At 37.7% G+C, this 22,598-nt stretch overlaps 1 protein-coding gene across 1 annotated transcript in view; it reads left to right on the forward strand.

The window, feature by feature from the left end:
• LOC114054083 (hydroxyacid-oxoacid transhydrogenase, mitochondrial) overlaps positions 1–22,392 on the forward strand; it is a 37,982-nt gene extending 15,590 nt beyond the window's left edge. Inside the window, exons 7-14 of the mRNA XM_027877186.1 lie at positions 621–698; positions 1,492–1,597; positions 2,715–2,867; positions 7,723–7,821; positions 9,767–9,845; positions 10,000–10,096; positions 14,861–15,018; positions 19,527–22,392. Of these exons, the coding sequence (XP_027732987.1) occupies positions 621–698; positions 1,492–1,597; positions 2,715–2,867; positions 7,723–7,821; positions 9,767–9,845; positions 10,000–10,096; positions 14,861–15,018; positions 19,527–19,610 (854 nt within the window). The 3' untranslated portion in view covers positions 19,611–22,392. The remainder of the gene's footprint in view (positions 1–620; positions 699–1,491; positions 1,598–2,714; positions 2,868–7,722; positions 7,822–9,766; positions 9,846–9,999; positions 10,097–14,860; positions 15,019–19,526) is intronic.
• Positions 22,393–22,598: the final 206 nt, after the last annotated feature.

Here is a 22,598-nt window from a genome sequence, read left to right on the forward strand (position 1 = left end):
TTATCAATATTATGGCATTTTTTAGCTGAAGTGTTTACATTTACACTTAAAAACAGTCCTTCCTACTTCCACCCCCAGCCCACTGCCTATTGTGAAGGAGCATTGTGATGTGATGTGTGGTGGGATTCAGTTGATGACAAATGAAGTGTTTTGACATGAATTAGGTATCAGCAGGAGGAAGGATAATTGATGTCTGGCAAATGGCACCCCCTGGTGAAAACTGTGTCAGCATCACACAGAGGGGTGATTAGCAAAGTTTAAAACCTTGACAGGATGTCCAGAACCGTGAAGCATAGCGAAAGCAGAACATTTCCGTGCTTGTTGCCAGAGGAGATGCCTTTCAGAGAGCCCAAATTTGAGTTTTCTTACAAGGGGTGCTGAGCAGCTTGCGAGTGAACGCACAGCTGTAGCTGTTGGCGCACTGGTGTGAAAGACTCCAGAGCTTCCCATAATGCACCTCCACTAACTAATACAGACTTTGTTAACATGAATGAATGAGTGAGGTCAGGAGAGCTGACCTGCTGCCATGTCATTTTGTCCGTTGTTTTCTGAGGCTGGATTAAATGTTTCCATAAGCTCTTGATGAGTTGCATTCTGATATTGATACTCTCTTATTCTAGTCCCAACTACAGCTGGAACTGGGAGTGAGACTACAGGGGTTGCCATTTTTGACTATGAGCACTTAAAAGTAAAAACTGGTAAGAACATTAATGTCCGTAAGTTATCAGTAGGTCTTGGCTTTGTCATCTCTCTTGCTTTCCAAAATTTCTTTAAAAATAAAATTCCGATATAAGAAAAATAAAGAGAATAAGATTGAAGAAGGGTATTAATATCTATATGTTTTTTCTCTTCTCAATATAAATATACAAATAAGTAGCTATCCAAGGTCACTTTGGTTTATTTGTAACGAAATAGCTATAGAGAAATGCCAATCTCCTCCCCTACCAATGAGACATTTTCCTAGCTAAGAAATTCCATTATGTATTTGTGATGCATGCTTTGCTCCTTTCCACATTTTCCCCTTCCCTAAAAAGCAACAACAAAAACTACAACAAAAAAGAACAACACCTACAATCACATTTCACTAACCAGTTTAATTTTGCCCAAACATTCTTTTCCTGGACTCTGGCTCAGAGTGTCACATCAGGCTTGTCTTTATCTGAGCTTTTCTGGCATACCAAAATGAGGGCTTAGCCAGTTGTTTATTGCAACAGTCACTGACCTGTGTCATAGTTAAAATGGGGCATAGCCTCTATTGTGTAATACTTGGATCCCAGTAAAACATTTTAGCCTTAAGTAATTAAAACTAAAACTAAAGGATTAAGTGACCTCTCTTTCATTTGCAAGTATAATTTCACTATGTGATATTGCCATTTGACATAAAGGTAAGAAATTTCATCTCTTTGATTTTTTTTCAGAATTATTACAAAAATGTTTCATTTTAAAAAATTATATTCATGCTAATTCATTCTTATAATTCCTATGTTTTAGGTATTGCCTCCAGAGCTATCAAACCCACCCTAGGAATAATTGATCCTTTGCACACACTTCACATGCCTCCACGGGTGGTAGCTAACAGTGGTTTTGATGTACTTTGGTAAGGACCATATATAAACTGTGAAGTGATTCTTCTTTTTTCTTTTTTTCTTTTTTAAAGTATTTCTGTTCTGCTATTTACAGTATAATCAGGATGACAGCCTGTGCCTGTTGTCTAAGGACCAGGAGTCTTTTCCTGTTAGTACATAAGTAAAATAAAGTTAGTACATAAGTAAAATTGGGGCAGCTAGGTGACACAGTGGATAGATAGTGGATAGGCCTGGAGTCAAGCAGACTCATCTTTCTGAGTTCAAATCTGGCCTCAAACCCTTATTAGCTGTGTGACCCTAGACAAGTTAATTAACCCAACTGGCCTCAATTTCCTCATCTATAAAATGATCTGGAGAAGGAAATGGCAAACCACTTCAGCACCTTTGCGAAGAAAACCCCCAAAAGGGGTCATGGGAGCAGCTAGGTGGCATAGTCTGGAGTCAGGAGGACCTGAGTTGAAATCCGCCTTTGGACACTTGACACTTACTAGCTGTGTGACCTTGGGCAAGTCATTTAATTGCCTAACCAAAAATAAAGGAAAGGGGGGGGGGGGTCGTGAAGAGTTGGACAAAACTGAAAATGATTGAACAACAATAAAAATAAGATTATTAAATTAGCTAAATGTCAACTTGGAAGTAGAAAGGTGTGGGGTTTAAATAGATAGGGTAAAGTACAGGAGAGAAAGTGAAGGTAGGAAAAAAAAGGTTGACATCAAAGGAGAGCAAGAGAAGTTGGGTACCCCCAAAGAGGGCTTCATGCTTTGGAAAAGTTGAGGTTGGGGATTGGTGGTGAGAACTTTAGGCCTGAGTCCTGCTTATCACCAAAGCTAACAATTCTGTTCACAGTTCATAATATCTGCTCTTTAATGAAATGAGTCAATACATCAGTATGACTTCACTTGTTTGTTTTGCCTAAAGAAGCCTAATATATGTACTTAAAGGCTTACAGAACTTCAGAGCCACCACTTACCAACCCCTATGATAGGTAAAACCATCAGTAGCTAAAAGGTCTAATAGCATATCCACAGTAGAACAAACATTAAAAACTTTCAAAGCAATAATTTTTAGTTTGTGTGGAGACAAAACAGCTCTTTCATTTCATTCAATTGCTTTACTGTTTCTTTCCAGCCATGCATTGGAATCATACACAGCCCTTCCTTACCACATGCGAAGCCCTTGCCCTTCAAATCCAATCAATCGACCAGCTTACCAGGGCAGCAACCCTATAAGTGATATCTGGGCCATACATGCACTTCAAATTGTCGCCAAGTATCTGAAGAGGTATGCTCTGCCTGTTATACAGATTCTAAAACATTATCCTACCCTTATATGAAAACATGAGGAATCTGCTTCTGGAATACTGCACATCATTCTGGCCATTCGACCTCAGGAAGGGCATAATGGAATTAGAGAATGTCCACTAAAGTGGCATAAAGTATGGTAGGATTGATGTATAAGGCTAGGCTAAAAGACTAGGATACTCCAAACCAGAAAGGCAAAGGTTAAAAGACCAAGACGGGAACAAAACCAAAATCCATAAAATCTTGAATGGTATGGATGAGGTCATCACAAGTCTTTCAGCATGTCCCAGAATGCTAGGATTGTAAGCCAGCATAGCACATCAGATAGAGTGCTGAACCTAGATTTGGGAAAGCCTGAGATCATATCCCACTTCTGACACTAGCTGTGTCACTAACCATGGACACATCAAACCTCTTAGAAATTGTTTCCTCACCTATAAAATGAAGATAGTGATACTTGTGGTACCTATCTTACAGGTTTGTTGGAAGACTCAAATGAAATAATGTATATAAACTACTTTATATATCTTAAAGTGCAATATGTCAGTAATTAGTCAAGATGAGAGTGGACACTCTTTGGAAACTGAACAAGGTGAGGATAAATAAAAGGAAGTTACTACTTAGGTTCCTCCTTCTGTAAAAGGAGAGGGTTGGACTAGTGGTTTTCTAACATCTGTTCTGATTCTAATGTTCTATTTATCTGTGATATTTAGTACACTGAGTCATAAATTATGGTGCTGCAATCAAGGGAAAGTTAGTAAAGGCAAAAATATTAATGAATTTTTAAAAAGTTCAGGAAAATTTATGAAGCACACAACCCTTGCCCTCAATAAGTTTACATTTTACAAGAGATTATTGAGCCAGATAGACCATGATGCTGATCCAGTGTGGCTGTTATTGATTTTATATAGCAACAACATTATTGTCTACTGTGTGCAAAGAACAATGCTCAGTATGGGGAAGGAAGGGGTGAAGGAGAAGGATGCAGAGTTTAGGAGAAGGGAATAATAAGCATTTGTGTAGCACCTGCTGTGTGCCAAGTACTTTGCCAAGCTATTTACAAACATCTCATTTGATCCTCGCAACAACTCTGCAAGGTAGGTGCTGTAATTATTGCCACTTTGCAGTTGAAGAAACTGAGGCAAACACAGTTAAATGACTTGCCTAGGGTCAAATAGCTGATAAGTACCTGAGGTCAAATTTGAACTCAGTTTTTTCTGACTTTAGGCCGAATTTGAGGGGCCCAATGACTAGCACTCCAGTTTTATTTAATGGCTTAACCTTAGGTAATTTTTTACAAAGGGGTATTTTCTTCAAAGATATGTCAAGAACAAACAGACGAACATTTTCCCCAACACCTTGGAGGTATAATCTCCCCTGTACATGGGTGGGGAGAATAGGGATTAGGCTCAGTTTCTCCATAGCATCAGTCCTAGCAAGTTCATGTCCAGACTCAGCATCACTGGCTTCTGCTAGGCTGGAGTTCCGGGACCCTTCCTATTCCCAGAAGCATTTCTCTGGTGTCTTCCATGAGAATGATGCTTCTTAGGAAACTGATGGTGTCTACACATGCACCATACCCGACATTATAGTGGTAAGATACCAACTCTTTTCTTTTGGACCAGAACTGTGATTTCATTGATGTAAGGAGCTTCCAGAAATTTTCTCTTCCAAGGCAGATTGCCACATATTCTATAATTTAGAAAGTTGCCCGAGGCATTGAAAGGTGAAATGATTTGCCCAGGATCACCCAGGCAGTATGTGCCAAAGGCAGAATTTGAATCCAAGTCTTTCTGACTCTAATTCCAGGTCCCTATTTTTTTTCTTTCCTTTTAAGTTTTATTAGCATTTTGAAAACTAGCATAGCTATTACAGAAAGAAGATGCCAACAAATATCTACGACACAACTAGCTCTTGTTCTTGCGTCTTTAAGATGACTTATAGACTAGACAATAAGAGACTTATTCACGAAAAATGAGAAGCAAAGTCTAACCTCCCAGAATCAGTCTTCCCAACAGAAGAATGACATGATGGGTTTTTGGCATGTTTAAGATAAACTAGAGCCTTACCATACTCAAAGGAACCAACCACAAAAATAGCATGGAAAAGTGAAGCAACCTTTTTGGGTTGAATATCAAGAGATATTTTATATCTTTTATAGAGAGAAAAACAGGCTGCTTCCAGTCCCCAAGCTCAAAAGGCAACAGTTGCAATGATTTGTCTAGAATGAAAAGCCAATAGGAGTATTCACAAATGCCACACCAAGCATGCTGCAGTGAGTTATGTTATTCTGGCATATAAAATGGAAGTCTAAACCAGGAGTGGGGAACCTGTGGCCTCTAGGTCACATGTGGCCCTCTAGGTCTTCATGTGTGGCCTTTTGACTGAGTCCAAGTTTTACAGAACAAATCCTTTTGTTAAGGGGATTTGTTATGTGAAGTTTGGATTCAGTCAAAGGGCCGTACTTGAAGACCTAGAAGGCCACATGTGACCTTGAGGCCGCAGGTTCCCCACCCCTGGTCTAAACTAACTTGAAGAGAGTGAAAATTTGTCTGAGCTAAGTATAGTTATGATTACCAAAGTAACCCCTTTCCTAGAGGGGTCCAATTATTAGTACTCCCTACATATATAAGCATGGACTAATGTATTACTTAGCTTAGTATATGAATTTATATAAGGTTTCTTCTAGCAGTGTTGTCACTCTAAACGTTCACTTCATCCATCTTCATGTTTAAGATACTAACACATTAACTTCAAGACACACTATTGCATAATAAATACATTAGAAAACTCCCTAATATAGCAGTATGTGAGGTCAGGGTTGGGGGCAAAGTGATTGTTGACCAGAGTGATCAAAGAAAGATTTATTGGTTAACTTTTAAAAATATTCATAAAATGGCATTATACAGGTACAAAAATGTTGAGAAGCTATGGTCCCTGCTCTTAAAAGTTTATTTCCTATCCATCAAAAAATGCAAATATACAATCAAGACAACTCTGTGTGTGTGTGTGTGTGTGTGTGTGTGTGTGTGTGTGTACTTCTATTTACATATTCAATACCAATTTGGCCATGATGAATTTTTTGGCCATGGCAACGTTCAAAAACCATCATCTAAGTTGTAGAAAGGAGGTCAGCCAGATGGTGCAGTGGATCGAGCACCAGCCTGGAATCAGGAGCCCAGGAGTCTGGCCCCAGACACATAACACTCACTAGCTGTGTGACTCTGGGCAAGTCACTTAACCCCAATTGCCTCACCAGAAAAAAAATGTTTGTTAGAGAAACATAAGTTGTAGAAAAGTTATTATCCACATGAGTGGCATCACCCCCACCAATAAAATCACAGATCCTGGGAGTATGGAAGTTAATATTTCTATGTCACATGGGGAAAGGTGCACTGGAGGGCTATGTGTGGATGTGAGTACTTTCCTCATGTTAGCCTTGACCGAGAAGTCTTCATGGAAGGAGGTAGGCTTTGAGCTATGTGTTTTGGAGAAAATCAAAGGGTGAGAAAGAGAACAAACTTTCAGGTGGGATAGGAAAAAATAAAAACTACAACAGCATCCTTGTGTGTAGCACATTAGAGTTTGAAAATTGCTTTCACATTCATTACCTCATTTTCACAATTGTGTGCAGTAGGCAGGTCAGATATTATATCTTCATTTTAGAGCTGAAGTTCTTCAAAGCTAAAAATAACTTACCCAAAGTCACAGAGCCAGAACTAAAACTCAGCTCTTTTGACTGCAAGCCTTTCTTTCATTTGCCAGCAGGGGGTGGTGACCCAGGTGTCGAGATTGAGCCAGGAAGATGGTCAGAGCAGTAACAGGAGATAAGGGTGGTAGATGAGTGGGAGACATAGAAACCTCCCAAGTCAGCTATTTTTAGCCTTCAATAAAAGAAAATGAGGGAGCTTTTATAGGGTTTTGGTGGAAGAACAACATTAAATATCTAATCATTCCGAAAGTAGCAGGGGTGGGAAGCTGTGTCATTATTTTATAGCATAAAACTTTCAATGAGATAAAATCATGACTAACAAAATGAGAAAAAAGCTCAGTTGATAGGGTTCTGCCTTAATACTCTGAATAATATTTTCAAGTACTGTATGAGGATTTTGCTGCTTTGGAAATGAGGCTTAAAAAATTCATTGTTTCTCTAGTGACACTGAGAATATGAAGAATAAAGAAAAGCTTTTACTATAATAATATCTCAGTTCTATCATCACAAATTTTAAAAGGTGTGTATTGTTTCTAAAGATACCAAAAGATGTTCCAAATGGATCCATCTTGAAGCAACCATAAATGAAAGAATATGTACTAGTCTGTACAAGCTTCCTGGTATGTACAGGCAACTGTTGACTCCAGAGAGAATTCTATTATAATCCTATGTGTATGTATATGTATGCATGTATGTATACACACATATACATATATCTTATATACATGTGTATATACACGCGCGCGCACACACACACACACACACATACATACACATTTAGCCTGTGGTTTTAGTCATGATCATTTACAGTTGAAGAAGAAAAATGAGCCTCTGACTAAAGCAATGTCTTAAAATTTAAGGGTCAGTGCTTTGCTTCCCACAGGGCTTTTGTCTCATATGGCCAATGTGACAGCATATTTATTATTCCTCTACTGAAACCATTTATTGAACAATATTTCTCCCTTTGGTTTGATTTAGGAAACTAGTTTGAATTATTCAACCAACTTTTTTTCCTACAGAATGTCACATTCTTTTCTTATCTTTCTCTCAGGCAGGTCTTTTTCCAAGTGGTAATACCAGTGCTGATATTTTAATGTTGGGTATTTATTTCTGTTGCTCACAGAGCTGTCAGAAATCCTGATGACCTTGAGGCAAGGTCAAACATGCACTTGGCAAGCGCTTTTGCTGGTATTGGCTTTGGAAATGCTGGAGTTCATCTCTGGTAAGTTAAGCCCAGATCTGATTTCTTCATCTCAACATCTAGATTTAAGACAAGTGGGCAAATTTAGAGATACTGTTATGAGAACTTCAACTTAACCTACTGTAAATGTTTTCTCAGTTAATAGATAGTTTATAGTCATCTATTAGACTGTAAAACCCATGCGTTCAGGAAATGAATCTTACTGTCGATATCTGAGATGCCAATTCACACATGGTAGATATTCATTAAATATTTGTTGAATAAATTGATGTCATTAATTGTTGACTTCAAGCAAGACATTTATTCTTTTAAACTCTCTACCATCTCCAAAAAGTAAAAAAATGATTAGTAGAACTAACCTTCTCCAATAGTGCTCTGTTTAACTCAATTTCTACATTTAAGTGCCTATACTACTCTAAGTATTCAAAGAGATTTTAAAGAATGAATAAAGCTTTTTCCTTATACTCAAAGAACATTTTTTTAGTTGTTTTTGTTGTGTCCAACTCTTCGTGACCCCTTTTTAAGGTTTTCTTGGCAGAGATACTGGAGCGGTTTGCCATTTCCTTCTTTAGTTCATTTTACAGATGAGGAAACTGAGGCAAACAAGGTTAAGTGACTTGCCCAGGGTCACACAGCTAGGAAGTGTCTGAGACCAGATTGTAACTCAGGTCTTCCTAGCAACAGGCTCGATCCACTTAACCACCTAGTTGCTCAAAGAACTTACGAACAATCAATCAACAAGCATTTATTAAACGCCTACTTATATGCTGGGTACTGGGGCTACAAAGTTAAAAATTAAGGGGCAGTTAAGTGGCACAGTGGATAAAGTTCCAGCCTTGGAGTCAGGAGGACCTGAGTTCAAATGCATCCTGAGACACTTGACATTTACTAGCTGTGTGACCCTAGGGAAGTCATTCGACCCCAATTGCCTCATCAAAAAGCAAAAATAAATAAATAAATAAAATTTAAAAAAATTAAACCGTGCCTAACCTCAGGGAGATTATATTCTAATGGAAACATATTATATATATAGATAGATACAGATGCACACATATATATTTATATATGCATACATGTATATGTGTGTATCCATACACACAGAATATTGTACAAAATGAATACAAGGTATTTGGGAGAGGAAGGGCACTAGAAGCTGTGTAGGAGAGATCAGGAAAGGCTTCATGTAGAAGGTGTGCTTGAGCTTAGTTTTGAAGGAAACCAGGGATTCCATATACACATAATATAATACAAAACAGGACACAAAACACATAGGTAAAAACATGGATTATATAACCTCATAGATTAATTAGTACATTTACTAGCACTAGAAATATTCTGGAGTCTTTCATAATTGTGCAGAACTATTTATCCAATCTCACTAAATGGAGCATTTGGTAAAATATCAGGGATGACTGTAATGTGTTGCCAAGGAACACATTGCATTCTCAATGTTCCCTTTCTTCTGTAGCTTTTCCAGTGAAGACAACATCCTGTAGGGAGGGTGTGCTGAGGAAGCATCGTCAGGTTATTCATTAAAAACTCCATTATATTTGGTGAAAGAAGCTTTCCGGGTGATACCATCTCATCTTTGGAGATGAGAAGGCCAATTAAGCTGGGGGGGACAGATGGGTACTTTTTTTTTTCCTCTTGTATCAACATTCATTTCTCACAAAATACTATAAGCATTGGGATTGAAATACTTGACAGGTTTTGTTCATGAACAAGGCACATCTCTAGCTGTAGTATCTCTAGCTTCCCAGGTCAACTAGGGAAGGGTGAGGAGAAGTGAGCAGGCTTACATGAAACAGAATTTTATGTGGTAATCATATAGTCCATTTCATTAGTATCTTTTATAAAGTACCATACCTAGAGGAGAATTTTTCATGATAAAATTTTCTATTGTTTATTTAGAGACTTGAAATGATCACATCCATGTATCTGAATGAGAAATTTCTTTTGTTTCCAGCCATGGGATGTCTTACCCAATTTCTGGTTTGGTGAAGACATATAAAGCAAAGGATTATAATGTGGACCATTCTTTGGTGGTAATTTTTTTTAAATCATTGTCTATTTTTGATAGCTTTGGGATAATGTTCCATTATTTGAATCAGTGTTTAGATCCAGCTGGTTGAAAAACAAATTCTCACATTCATGAATACTCCTCATTTTTTGGTGTTGTGTTTTGTTTTTTCCCTGCAGCCACATGGCCTTTCTGTGGTCCTCACATCCCCGGCAGTATTTACTTTCACGGCACAAATGTTTCCTGAGCGGCACTTGGAGACTGCAAAGATTCTGGGTATGATCCTGCTGTTCACAAATCTATTACTTTATAAGTATGAATGACATAAACTTCTCAATGTTGCTTGCCATTGGCAAAACAGTATACAATCATGTAAAACTATTGTTGAGAGGGAAGAGTTTGATACCACAAAATAAATCAAAAATTCACCTTACATTATGACATTATTTCATGGAATCAAAATTTTAGAGTTGGGAAAGACTATAAGTGATCATCTGGTTCTTCCTCTTGCCTTCAGGTAAGTAAAGTATTATCCCTATTTGATAGATGGGACAATTGAGGCTTATAGAGATCAAGTGACTTACCCAGGTATAACTATCTAGAAAGTGGCTAGTGAAGACTAGCCTTCTGCCTACTGGACCCATTCCTTACAAGAGTTTATTAGTATTTTGTAGCGATTGTTCAAAGATCTGAGTTCAAATCCAGCCTTATTAGCTGTGTGACCCCTGGAAAGTCACTTAACCCTGTTTGCCTCAGTTTCCTCATCTGTTAAATGAGCTGGAGAAGGAAACAGCAAACCACTCCAAAATCTTTTCCAAGAAAACCCCAAATGGGGTCACAAAGAGTTCAACTGAACAATAGTGATTGTTCTTATTAAATGTTCCTAAACTATATATCAATAAACACGATGAGAGGACTAGTTATTCAACAGGCATGTTTCAGCTGAACATAAGAAAGAAATTTCTAAGTATGGAAAGCTTTCTTGTGAAGTATTCAAAGAGGCCAGAGGGCCATCAATTAAGAGATTCTAGAGAGGGACTTTTTGCTTTGGATAGATAAATGAACTACACAGCTTTGGCTTTGGGGCAGCTAGGTGGCGCCATAGTGCATAGAGTGGTGGACCTGGAGTCAGACTCATCTTCATGAGTTCAAATCTCGTCCCAGACACTTACTGGCTGTGTGATACTGGGCAAATCAGTTAACCCTATTTGCTTCAGTTTCCTCATCTGCAAAATGAGCTAGAGAAGAAAATGGCAAACGGCTCCAGTATCTCTGCCAAGAAAACCCCAAATGGGATCACAGAGTCAGACGTGACTGAAAGGACTGAAAAACAAAACTGGCTTTGGCTTTAATGTCCAAGGATCTGGGTTCAAAGACTGACTTTGCCACCCCAGACAAGTCACTGAGACCCTTTGGGTTTTAGATCCTTATCTGTAAAATCATGGATTTAGACACTTACTTCTGAGGTCTCTCTCAGCTCTGATCCTATGACCACTAAGTTTCCTTTCAACTCTATGATTCTTTAATGTGATTAACAATACATTTAATATTTCCTGGCCTTAATTTCCTCATCTGTAAAACAAAGGAGTTAGGTTATATATTTTTAAAGTTCTCTCTCAGCTCTAGATCCTATAAGCATGAGCAATTAAATAGAAATAGTTTCCACTAATTTCACAGCAATTAATAGTATTCACCAATTTCCCTCATTCCCAAAAGTACAACTCCTAATCTTCCATTGATATCGCAAGCAACTGTTATATCTATTTTTGACAAATGATAAAAATAATTTTAACAAATTGAATTAAATCCAGGCTATACCATAAAATCCCACTTATCCAAAATCCCATACCCAGTAAATCCAAATAAGATTTTGGGAAGTGATATTGTATTGATACAATATTGATATATTATATAATTGATGTCCTTAATGATAATTCTGGTGCACTTTCAGACCCTAAAAGATCCTCAGAATTATTTTGGACATTGATGACGTTTTCATTTGGGGCCTTGCTGCTTCCTTCTCCATCCCCCTCCCAATTCTTTATTATCTAATTGGGGAACTTTACATACAGCACAAGTATATTAACAATTTTCAAAGAATTGAAAATTGTTGAAATACTTATACTATAGATGCTAACTCTCTATTAGCCAGGATATTTATTTAGCCAGAATATGTCATCATGTTATTCTGGCTTCATTTTCCAATTCTTTTAAAAGTTAACAGTACATGCCAAACTTCCTTGAACTCTGTGCTGTTTATGTCCCTCTACTTCTTGTCTGTGCTCTTGTACATTTCTGTGTCTGTGATCCTTCCTGGGTTCCAGGTGATTCCCTGGGTGTGCATTGAGTATGCAGAGACCTCAGCTCTCTTATTCTCATTATATTATTCATATTATGTTACTCAAAGAAACCTAGGATAAATGAGCATTGTCACAAAGCAATTTGATATTGCTGCAGGAAGATTGACTTTCCTGTGATCATTTTTGTTAATCTTCAGTGGGGGAAAGATATTCTATTTCACTTTTCCCTTTCTCTGGGATGTACCAGCCCCAGACTGGTACCAGGTTGGCTTTGTAATGTATCTAGACTTTGTAGGGAGGAGGAGCCCCAATTGTTAACTTTAAATTATGGTTAGCAAAGATAATCTAGAGGCTAAAATTAATTAACATCCAAGAAAGTTAATGAAAGTATTGAGAAATTAGCTCTCCTTTTGGGTAAGACTTGTGTATTAAGAACTAATCATTTGTCCTTTCAGCAATGTAAAACTTCAGTTACAAAAATATAACTTTTGTTTTATTCAAGTTTGTTTTATGCCATGCTCTACTGAGTCATTAAAATGCTTTAAGACCTTTTTGGAAATTTTGAACTTTCCTTCTGTTGTTCAGTCACGTCCAACTCTTCATGACTTCACATGGGGTTTTCTTGGCAAATATACTAGAGTGGTTTGCCATTTCTTTCTCCAACTCATTTTACAGGTGAGGGAACTGAAGCAAACAGGGTTAAGTGACTTGCCCAGGGTCACACAACTAGTAAGAGCCTGAGGCTGAATTTGAACTCAGGTCTTCCTGACTCCAGGCCCAGTGCTCTATCCACTGTGCCAGTTAGCTGCCTTCTACTTTTCCCCTTTTTCTTCCACTTTAAAAAATATTCTTTAAGTGATCTGAGACTGTTTCCATCCAGCACCAATATTTTTACATTGTAATATACCTCACAAGGAAATGTAGAGTTTTTGATGGCATATTTCATGGCTGCCCTCCCAGAATCAGCGAAGCTATAAAAATACTCCTCTCATATTTCAGCCTCCTGCCTAAGCCACACTTCAGCTCCTCTAAACCTAGGCTGACTGAATAACTCAATAGCCAAGCTGCCTTCCCATCCTACTGCTCTATATCTAGTTAGTATTTGTATCATTTTATTGGGTTTATTTTTATATTTTCTGTAAATCTGAATTATTGTTTTTAAGCTATGACCTGATTTCTAACAAAAGGAAATATACATTACTGTCTTTTGATGCAGTCACCTCCATTGCCAAAAAGGGACTAGTCTCTAAAATGAGTAATCCACAGATTTTTCTGTACCTTGTCAAACTTTCCTTTTTCTTCCTTCAAATAATTCCCTACATTATCCTAAGATACTTGTCTCCCAAGTTTGCCAACTTTCAAAGTATAGCAGAAGGTACAGCTGAATTACTAAAACAGTCATAAAGATGGAAGAATCATTGTATAGAGAGTATAGTTAATCTTTGTACTTATTTTTTACTGACGGCTTAAACTGAAGCATAAGAGGTTATAGTTAGGCTTGATGATAATATTACTTTAGGTTTATATAGGTCTTAATTTCTTGACAATAATGGTGGTTAGACCATTTAAGAAGGTGATTATGGAATCTTGCTACCTGAAGGTCTTGAAAAACAGAATAAAATTGCCTTTGCTCTTCTGTCCTTTACATGTGTCCCTATCTGAGGGTATAGTATTCCTTAATGTACTGCAGACCTGTTTTCCTAGGAATTATTAACAGAATGAATTCATAAAAATATCAGAATCTCTCCTTCCAAACTTTAGACTTGTTTACAATCTTAATATCTCCTCTCCTCATCATTATAAATGTCCACAGTAGAAACTGTCATTTCAGAGAATCTTTATGTACATGGCCCACAGCTTCTTATTATTTATTGGCTGTCCCTGCCTTTTGGGAGCTTGCAATCTAATGAAACCAACTGATTGATCAATTGAATATAATAAGAACCAGAAGGTATTTCCTGCAATGTACATATCTGTGTGTTTTTATGTATGTATATGTATATATACATATATGTATGTTCTGATTATTTTCCTGTTTTGTTGTAATTGCTCTTATTTTCATGGCCTTTCTTGTATTTTTTTTTTCTGTATCTCTGCTGAAGAGAAAGGTGTTTACAAAGCATCTACCTTCAGGAATCAAAATATTGCTGGGGAGGAGAGAGATGAGACATTAAAATAATACACCTCTAGATGTCAGCAAATTCCAGTCCTTGAAATTGACGATTGTCAACTTTTCTCCTATAAAAGTGTCTTAGCCTCCACTTTCAGATGCAAGTCGCTCCCCCACCCTCCTCCCAGGCTTACTTTCTTGGGCTCTTTTCATCCCTTTCTCTTTTCCTTTCCCTCCCACTAAGCCAAGGGCAAGTTTGGGGGGATTTCAGAGGAAGGATTTGAGTGGTTGCTTTTTTTGTTTGTTTTTGGTCAAGGTCATTTTTCAAAAAGGATAGTTCGGGAGAGGCGGGAAAAGGAGTTGGCTCCATCTGCCAACTTGTCTGTCCTCAGCCAGAGGTATTACATGTTTCCTCGGCGGCGTCGCCACGCCTGGTTGGTTCCATGCCATATTTTACAAGTTATTCTAACTTCAGGCAAAGACAACATTGCTGGCCCTTCTCCTTGGGGTTAGAGAGATGACAGTTATGTGCAAATTAGGTCTTCAGTTGATATTGTGATTAAATCCAGCTCAGAGCAGGCTTCCTCCCCTCTTTCTATCCTACAGTCCAGCCTTTATGTCTTATTTCAGGAGCCGACATCCGCACTGCCAAAATCAAAGACGCTGGGCTTATTTTGGCTGACACGCTCCGGAAATTTTTGTTTGATCTGAATGTTGATAATGGCTTAGCCGCCCTTGGTTATTCCAAAGCTGATATCCCCGCGCTAGTCAAAGGCACGCTGCCTCAGGTAAGCCAGACGGTCCTCAGTGTCCTCGCCACGAGATGCAAGTATTTGAAAGTTTTATATCTTTCTAGGAGAAAAAAAAAAAAGATTCATCTTGTTTTATGTAAAAAGAAATGAAACCTAAGAGTCTCCCTGGAGACACTTTGCTTCTCTTTCGCAAGCTCACCCTGCAGTGCAGACCTTTCTTAAGAGGGACAAAGGGGAGGGAGGAGGGAGGAGATGCTAAATGTCCCTTTGCCTTTATGTTTTTCCATAAAGAACTGCACAAACACAAAGCCAGGTGTTGTTACATGATACTTCTATGATGCAACCAAAGTGCTGTCGGTTGAGAATCGAGGTAAGACGCCCAAGATGCTTTGGATTTGCAATAAAATTTTTCTTCCACTCTCTAGAGTTTTCCTGAATGTTGTATCCTCAATTAACAAAAATCTCCTTTATCTACCTCCCACCTTCCCCCATCCATGGAGTATTCTTGACAGTCTCTCCCATGAAATAGGGTGAAAATATTTTGAAAGTTTCACTGCTTTACTTTAAAGTTTCACTATAACCTTTCCTTAAGGAAAGTTAGTTGTTTCTGTAATTTTTTTAAGGACAGCAGTACTTTTAAAATTAAACTTATTACAGTTTTGCTTAACAGTTTTCGGAACATACTTTTGAGAGTTTGATTGTTTTTGGGGGTGGGGGAGGCAAGAGAGAGGGGGAAAGTATACTAGGAAGTGTCAAGTCAACAAAATGTGTCAAATGCAGTTGGAGGTGGGGGTGGGGGTGGGGATAAAACCTAATAATTTTTCTACCCTCAGCATATTTATAGCTAATATAAACATGTTTTACCAAGTTATGTCATGTCTAAAAGCCCTTGACTCCAAATATACGTGGTTGTATATATGTACATACAAACATATTTTAAACACCATAATTTAGAGTCACTTAATATTTCTCTATTCAAGGCAGATATTCATATAGTTTGGGAAGACTTAATCTCTTTTCTTTGAGTCACAATTTCAGTTTGTATTGAGCAGGGTAATTTTAAAAATATGTTTTATTTTTCCCCATTAGATGTTAAAACAATTTTTAACATTTTTTTTAAGTTTTGAGTTCCAAATTCTATCCTTCCCTCCCTCATTCCCCTTCCCTCTCCCTGAGATGGCAAGCAATCAAATATAGGTTATACATTTGCAATCACGTAAAACATCTCCATATTAGTCATTTTGTCCAGGAAGACTCAAATAAAAGGAAAAAAAATGAAAGAAAGTGAAAAATAGCGTGCTTCAAACAATATCAGTTCTTCCTCTGGAGGCAGATAGTATGCTTCATTAGTCCTTTGGGATTTTCTTGAATCATTGTATTGCTGAGAATAGCTAAGTCATTAACCATTCTTCATTGAACAATATTGCTGTTACCATGTATGCAGTTCTCCTGGTTCTGTTCACTTCACTTTTCATCAGTTAATATAAGTCTTTCCAGGTTTTTCTGAAGTCATCTTGCTTGTCATTTCTTATAGCATATTAATATTCCATCACAATCATATACCACAGCTTGTTTAGCCATTCCCCAAATGATGAGCATCTCTTTGATTTCCAATTCTTAGCCACCACAAAAAGAGCAAGCAGGATAATTTTTAAGAGAGCCCTTCAAACTGGTCAGTACTCAACCAGGACTAGGTGGCTAAAATCAAGGACTGTCCTTGATTTAGAAAGTAGCCTCTGACTTTAGATAGGACATATAAAGAGATACTCATTCCACAAGGGAACCTGTGAAAAGTGATTGCCTTTTACCTTTTTGTTAATCCAGTGCCAGGAATATTTGCTATTTTATCACCAAAAATAAATAAACAAAAGTCTGTGATTTTCTCATTAAATTGTCTGATCTTAGGATCATAAAAATGAAAGATGAAAGAAGGACCTTCGAGGTCAGGTCATCTAGTCCAACCTCTTCAATTTACTAAGAAGAAACAGAGGCCCAGAGAGATAAAATGATTTAACCATGTCTTATAGGTAATAAGTAGAAGTAAGATTTGTTACCACTTCCCCTATCTCCAAATCTAGCCTTTCCACTAAATCAGTATATTCTGACCTGCTGGGTTTTTAAAAAAAAAATTCATTAATGAACTTTTCTGTTTTATACCAGTTATGGACCAAAATACCAGAACACCCCACCCCACCCCCAACAACAACCATAACAATCAAAATAATACTATTAAGCAAAACTGACAAAGCAAGCCAAAAGAAGGCCATATGCAACATCTAGCATCGGTAGATATTTTTGATAATCTGGCTTTAGTCACTAGCCATGACTTTTTCAACTGCCAGCAACAAATCAACAATTTTCTTCCATATGAGTTAGAGTTCTCAAATTTTCATTGTAAAATGTAATTTCAGACAGGGTTGAAAATTCAAGAACATCCACTAAAATAACAAGTTAATTAGTAGTTATTCTGATTGCTTAACATGTCACGTCACACTGTGAAAAATAGATTGAGCAAAACTACTTTTAAAAAAAAATCATCGTAAGGAACTGGTAGTGAAGAACTTCTACCAGTGCCAATTAGCATCTTCTCTGCAATAGTGACTTATCCAATGTCACATAGCCAGTATGTGAAAGTCAGTTAACCCAGGTCCTTCTGACTCCAAAGCCAACTCTGTTTATTTTTGCCAGCATCAGACAAAATGAGTTTGCTAATTGTATTAAAATAGTGCTGCTAAATTGCTAAAATAGTGCTGACTACTAGTCATGACTACAAATAAGATTGTTTACTGCAAAATAAGATTGGTTATAAGAACCACTAGAAAACTTGTGTCATTGTTATATAGTCACTTGGTGAATATTTGCCAGTTCAAAGGAATCCTTAACTAGTTTTGCTTTGAGGTTGATGTGGGTCTTTCTTTCCTTCCTTATTTCCTTCTTTCTTCCTTTCTCTTTATATTGTCCTTTCTCTTTCTTTCCCTTTTCTTTCTTCCTTCCCTTATTCATTTCCTCTCTCCTTCCTTTCTTCCCTCCCTCCTTTCCCTCCTTCCTTCCTTCTTTTCTTTCTTTCTCTTACTTCCTTTCATTCCTCTCTCCCTCCCGCCTTCCTTCCTTCTCTAGCACACATGTGTATAAATTCATATATGTGTGGAGCCAGAAGGGGCCTTGGAATCACATAGCATTGTTTTCCTTCATTTTTTACAGTATCCATGAGGTTCTAAGTGAAAACTTCCAAGGCTGCTGTGGTAACTTCTAAATTTTGCAATTATGAAAGACTAATGCAATTTTCATTTTCCCTTATTACTGTAGGTAAGATTTAATGTTGTAAGAATGACATGCTGATTCCTGCATAATATATCACCAGAGAGGATAGTTCCCATTGGAAGAAACAACTTGGCTGATACCTGTGGTCAAACCCCACATCACAGGCTGGCTACAACACACAACACTGCAATGTGCAGAAGACACAACCGCTCACTCCCTGGCAGAAGAGTGAGCTAGGAAATAGCTTTATATTGGTAACATGCAGTGGAAAGAACACTGGCTCTGGAGATAATGGAACCTGAGTTCAAATCCTACCTCTCATGTGTACAACATTGGGCAAGTCACTTACCTCTCTGGGCTCAGTTTCCTCAGTTGTAAAATAAGAGGCCAAAACCAGATAGCCTCTCTTCCAGCTCCAAATCTGTGATCTTGGTAAGAATTCACAGCCATTCCCACTTTAGGGTAATCCCTCTGGGTCTAGGTAGTATGGCATAGTTCACTGACTGGAATTTTGGTTATTTATTTAGTTGGTCTTTTGGGGGTCAGGACAGAGAGGCAGAGTGGGGTGTGGTAGGGAAAGAAGACCCAACTTTCAAAAACTCATACAAAACAGAAAAATTCCTGCACTTGTCTCCTATTTGGAGGAATGGACGACATAAGAGGAGGCAACTATGGGACAGTAAAAAGTGTATGATTACAATCCCAATTCTTTCATTTATTGGCTGTATGATATTGGGAAAATCACTTAATCTCCTTGAGTTTGCTTCCTCATCTGGAAATGTAGTGCATAATACCCACACAGGGTCATTATGAGGAGCAGGATAATGGCTGTAAGGAGCCCACGTATTCTATAAACATCACCTAATAAATTGTTGTCGTTCAGTCATGTCCAACTCTACATCACCCCATGGACTTCTCCATGGGGTTTTCTTAGCCAAGTGGTTTGCCATTTCTTTCTTCAGTGTGTCCCCCTTTTACAGCTGAGCACCTAAGGCAAAAGGGGGTTAAATGACTTGCCCAGCGTCACACAGTGTCTGAGGCCGTTGTTGAACTTCTGATCTTCCTGACTTCAAGCCCTGTGCTCTATCCACTGCATCACCTAGTTGCCGTAATAGTTGTTAAGTGGTATATCCAGCAAAAGATTTTGGGGAAAAAAAAAAAGAAGAAGCCATGTTCTTTTGTTGCCAAATCACTCTTTTCTAAAGACCAGATCAGTTCAGCATAATTTAACAGCATTTAGACTTTTCCAGATTCCACATAACCCCTTTCATTTGTTATTTCAGGAAAGAGTAACTAAACTTTCACCACGCCCTCAGTCAGAAGAAGAATTGTCAGCTCTGTTTGAGGCTTCAATGAAACTGTACTAATTTAAACTTGAACACAAAGAGTTACCATCATCTGAACGAGTTCAGAAGACAGAAGCTGCCCTCCCAAGATCTTGAACTTTTCTCACCTACGATCATCTCCCTGCTGCTGGCACACCTGGCAATAACATCTTCAATGGATGGAAGTCGTCTGAGGAAGATTCATTGAATTTGCCTCCATCCCTCGGGTTGGGCCACCTCCACAAAGCAGCCTAGGAAAACTCCCACAAAGCCTTTGTTTCCTCATCCATGCTGGCCCTCTGGAGTAGCCCACTCCTGTCTCCTCCATTAACACACCAAAAAGTATTTGCCAGACGACATGTGGGGAAATTTGGTATTTTTGAAATTTGGAATTCGTGAGTTTTAAGTTATTCAATTTTTGTTTTTGAAGTATGGCATAGGATTTTTCTCTTTTGAGGAAGCAATTACATAAAATAGGAGCCATCTAAGAAGAGGCAAAGGGATAAAAAAGACAGTCTCATTTCTCCCCTTCTTCACCTGTCTCTTCCTTCTTCCTTTGTCTCTTCCCCTTTCCCCTCTTTGTTCTCTCTTCCCTTCTCTTTTCCCTCTTTCTTGCCTCTCATAATCCTGCTAGTCTTTTGCTTTCCCTCTCTCCCATGACTTTTGTCATCTGCAGCCTGAACCAGGTTGTGGTTGTCACTTTAAGAAAACAAACTGAGTAGTTCATCTGGTGAAATCCATCAGATTTTATTTCCAATTTTTAAAAAAATCGAGATATTAATTATTTTTCAAGAGCCATATAGTAAGTTAAGGGAGCACTAGAATATGGAAGAGAGGGGAGGACCCCATGAAGTTATGCTTTTATGTCTGGCACCTTTTGGTTCATAAAAGATTCCAGGAACACTGAAATTGAACAGGATCAAGTAAAATCAAAAGAAAGCAATATTAAGGCTACTGATGCTCCAGTGTGGGTGTTCTTTGTGCCATGGGCCCCTTTGGTTTTCTGGTGAAGCCCATGGACCCCATCTCAAGACTAACCTTTTTGAATACATAAAACAAAATATATAGGATTACAAAGAAAAGCAGTTATAGAAATACAGCTAATAATACATTTGTTAAAAACAAATTCAGAGATCACAGGTTAAGAACTCCTAAGCTAGTGAACAGAATGTTCTTTGAAAGGAACATTTAATTTACTCATGGAAGCAAAGGGCCATAAAATGCATCTTTGGTCCAGAATAAGTTAATTGAAAGAGGAGCAATTGAATCAGAGCCCTGTACTACATACAGACTTGTAGATAAGATTCCAGAATATCTAGCTATTATTCTCCTCAGTCACAACTAGCCTAAGAAAACTTCTTTGGCCTTTTTCTCCTTGGCTAGGGTCTTAGAAGTGATTCATGTAATGACATTAGTGTCCTGAAAAGGGACAGTATCATATTGGCACTATGAATCATATTCTTTTATTTTTATTAACATTTCAAAATGTGCATGTGTGACTAAATAATGTACACATGAATATTATATTGCTAAGAAAAATAAAGGAAGGAGACATGACTGCACATCCCAATGGCTACACTACTCTAATGTCTTCTAGAGTCTGTAGCCTTAAGGTAATTGAATAGCTGTTATCTATCCAATGTAAAATCAGGCCCACTATTTCTTTGATAAAATTTTAATTACAAGACAGTCAAGGCAAATTTCACTTAGACTTGAGAAAGGAACAAGAGAACCTCAATATACCAAGCCAGGCCACTTTATAGATAAGATATCCCCTTAACTAACTTCTCAAGTTCTAATGCTACCGTATAGGAATGGGCACAGGAGAGAACATCTATGTCTTTTCCACTAGTCTGAAAGAAGTTCAGAAAACCTCTGTAAAGCTTGAATAAAATGTCTCAAAATATAGCCGGCATGGCAAAAACTACAAATGAGTGACATGTGAAATTCTCCATAGTGATTAAAAACACAGAGATAATAGAAGTTTAGATAGCTAATTAAGATACACTAATATATTTAAGAAGTCATATAGTATAATAGAAATGGCAGTAGATTGGAATTCAGGAAACCTAAGATCTAGTCTCAGTTCAGCCACCTTGGACAAATCATTTCACACCTACTGACCTGAATTTCTGCAATATAAATTGAAGGTGTTGGGCTAAATGATCTCTAAGATTCCATCTTGTCCAAAAAATACTATGATTCACTGTTTCTAATAGACAATTATGTTCTGGTCACCAACATGAAGTTTTAAATTCAGAAAATATCATATGAAAAATATCTGAGAACCAAAAATACTAAATTTTCTTTTTTGAATGTTCACTGCCTTTACTAATTGTAGCCAGATGTCTAAATGTGAATCACAAGTAACTGTGCTTGGCAGTCACATCAATGGAGGAGAATTTAAAGGTTAGGATTAAAGAAACAGATTTAGGAAATCACAATTTCTTATTTTAATTCCTTTCATTTGAGAATATGAAAATGTCAATTCCTTTTGTAGCCAACAAGAGTGAGATATAGGATCAGCTCAAATTCTGTAAGGTATCTCTTTGTAGAAGAGTGAATTACATTGAAAATTGTTTTCAAAGTCAATTTCTGTAAAATTATGTCCATTTTTTTTCATTGACTCCCATTGTAAAATGAAAGCTGCATTTTCTTGGGGAAAAATTACCCCAAAAGACTGAGTTGAAAATTTGGAGTTCAAACAGTAGCCAGCTCCAAGACATGCTAGAGTGGTAAAAATGCATTGACTAGGGGCAGCTAGGTGGTACCTGATTCCAGCCTTGGAATCAGGTCAACTTGAGTTCAAGTCTGACCTCAAACACTTGACACTTACTAACTGTGTGACCTTGGGTAAGTCATTTAACCCCAATTGCCTCACCAAAAAGGAAAAAAAAAAAAAGCATTGACAATACAATGCCGACTAGGAACTCTATCCCCTGTTTTCTTTCCCCTTATACCATTTTTATCATAATACAATAATTTTCTCAGTCATGGATTTCCTCTCTTCCATTAGTCACATCTCCTCCC

The sequence above is a fragment of the Vombatus ursinus genome, unplaced genomic scaffold (genome assembly GCF_900497805.2).
Source record: "Vombatus ursinus unplaced genomic scaffold, bare-nosed wombat genome assembly UNPS02014812.1, whole genome shotgun sequence".
Taxonomy (NCBI): Eukaryota; Metazoa; Chordata; class Mammalia; order Diprotodontia; family Vombatidae; genus Vombatus; species Vombatus ursinus.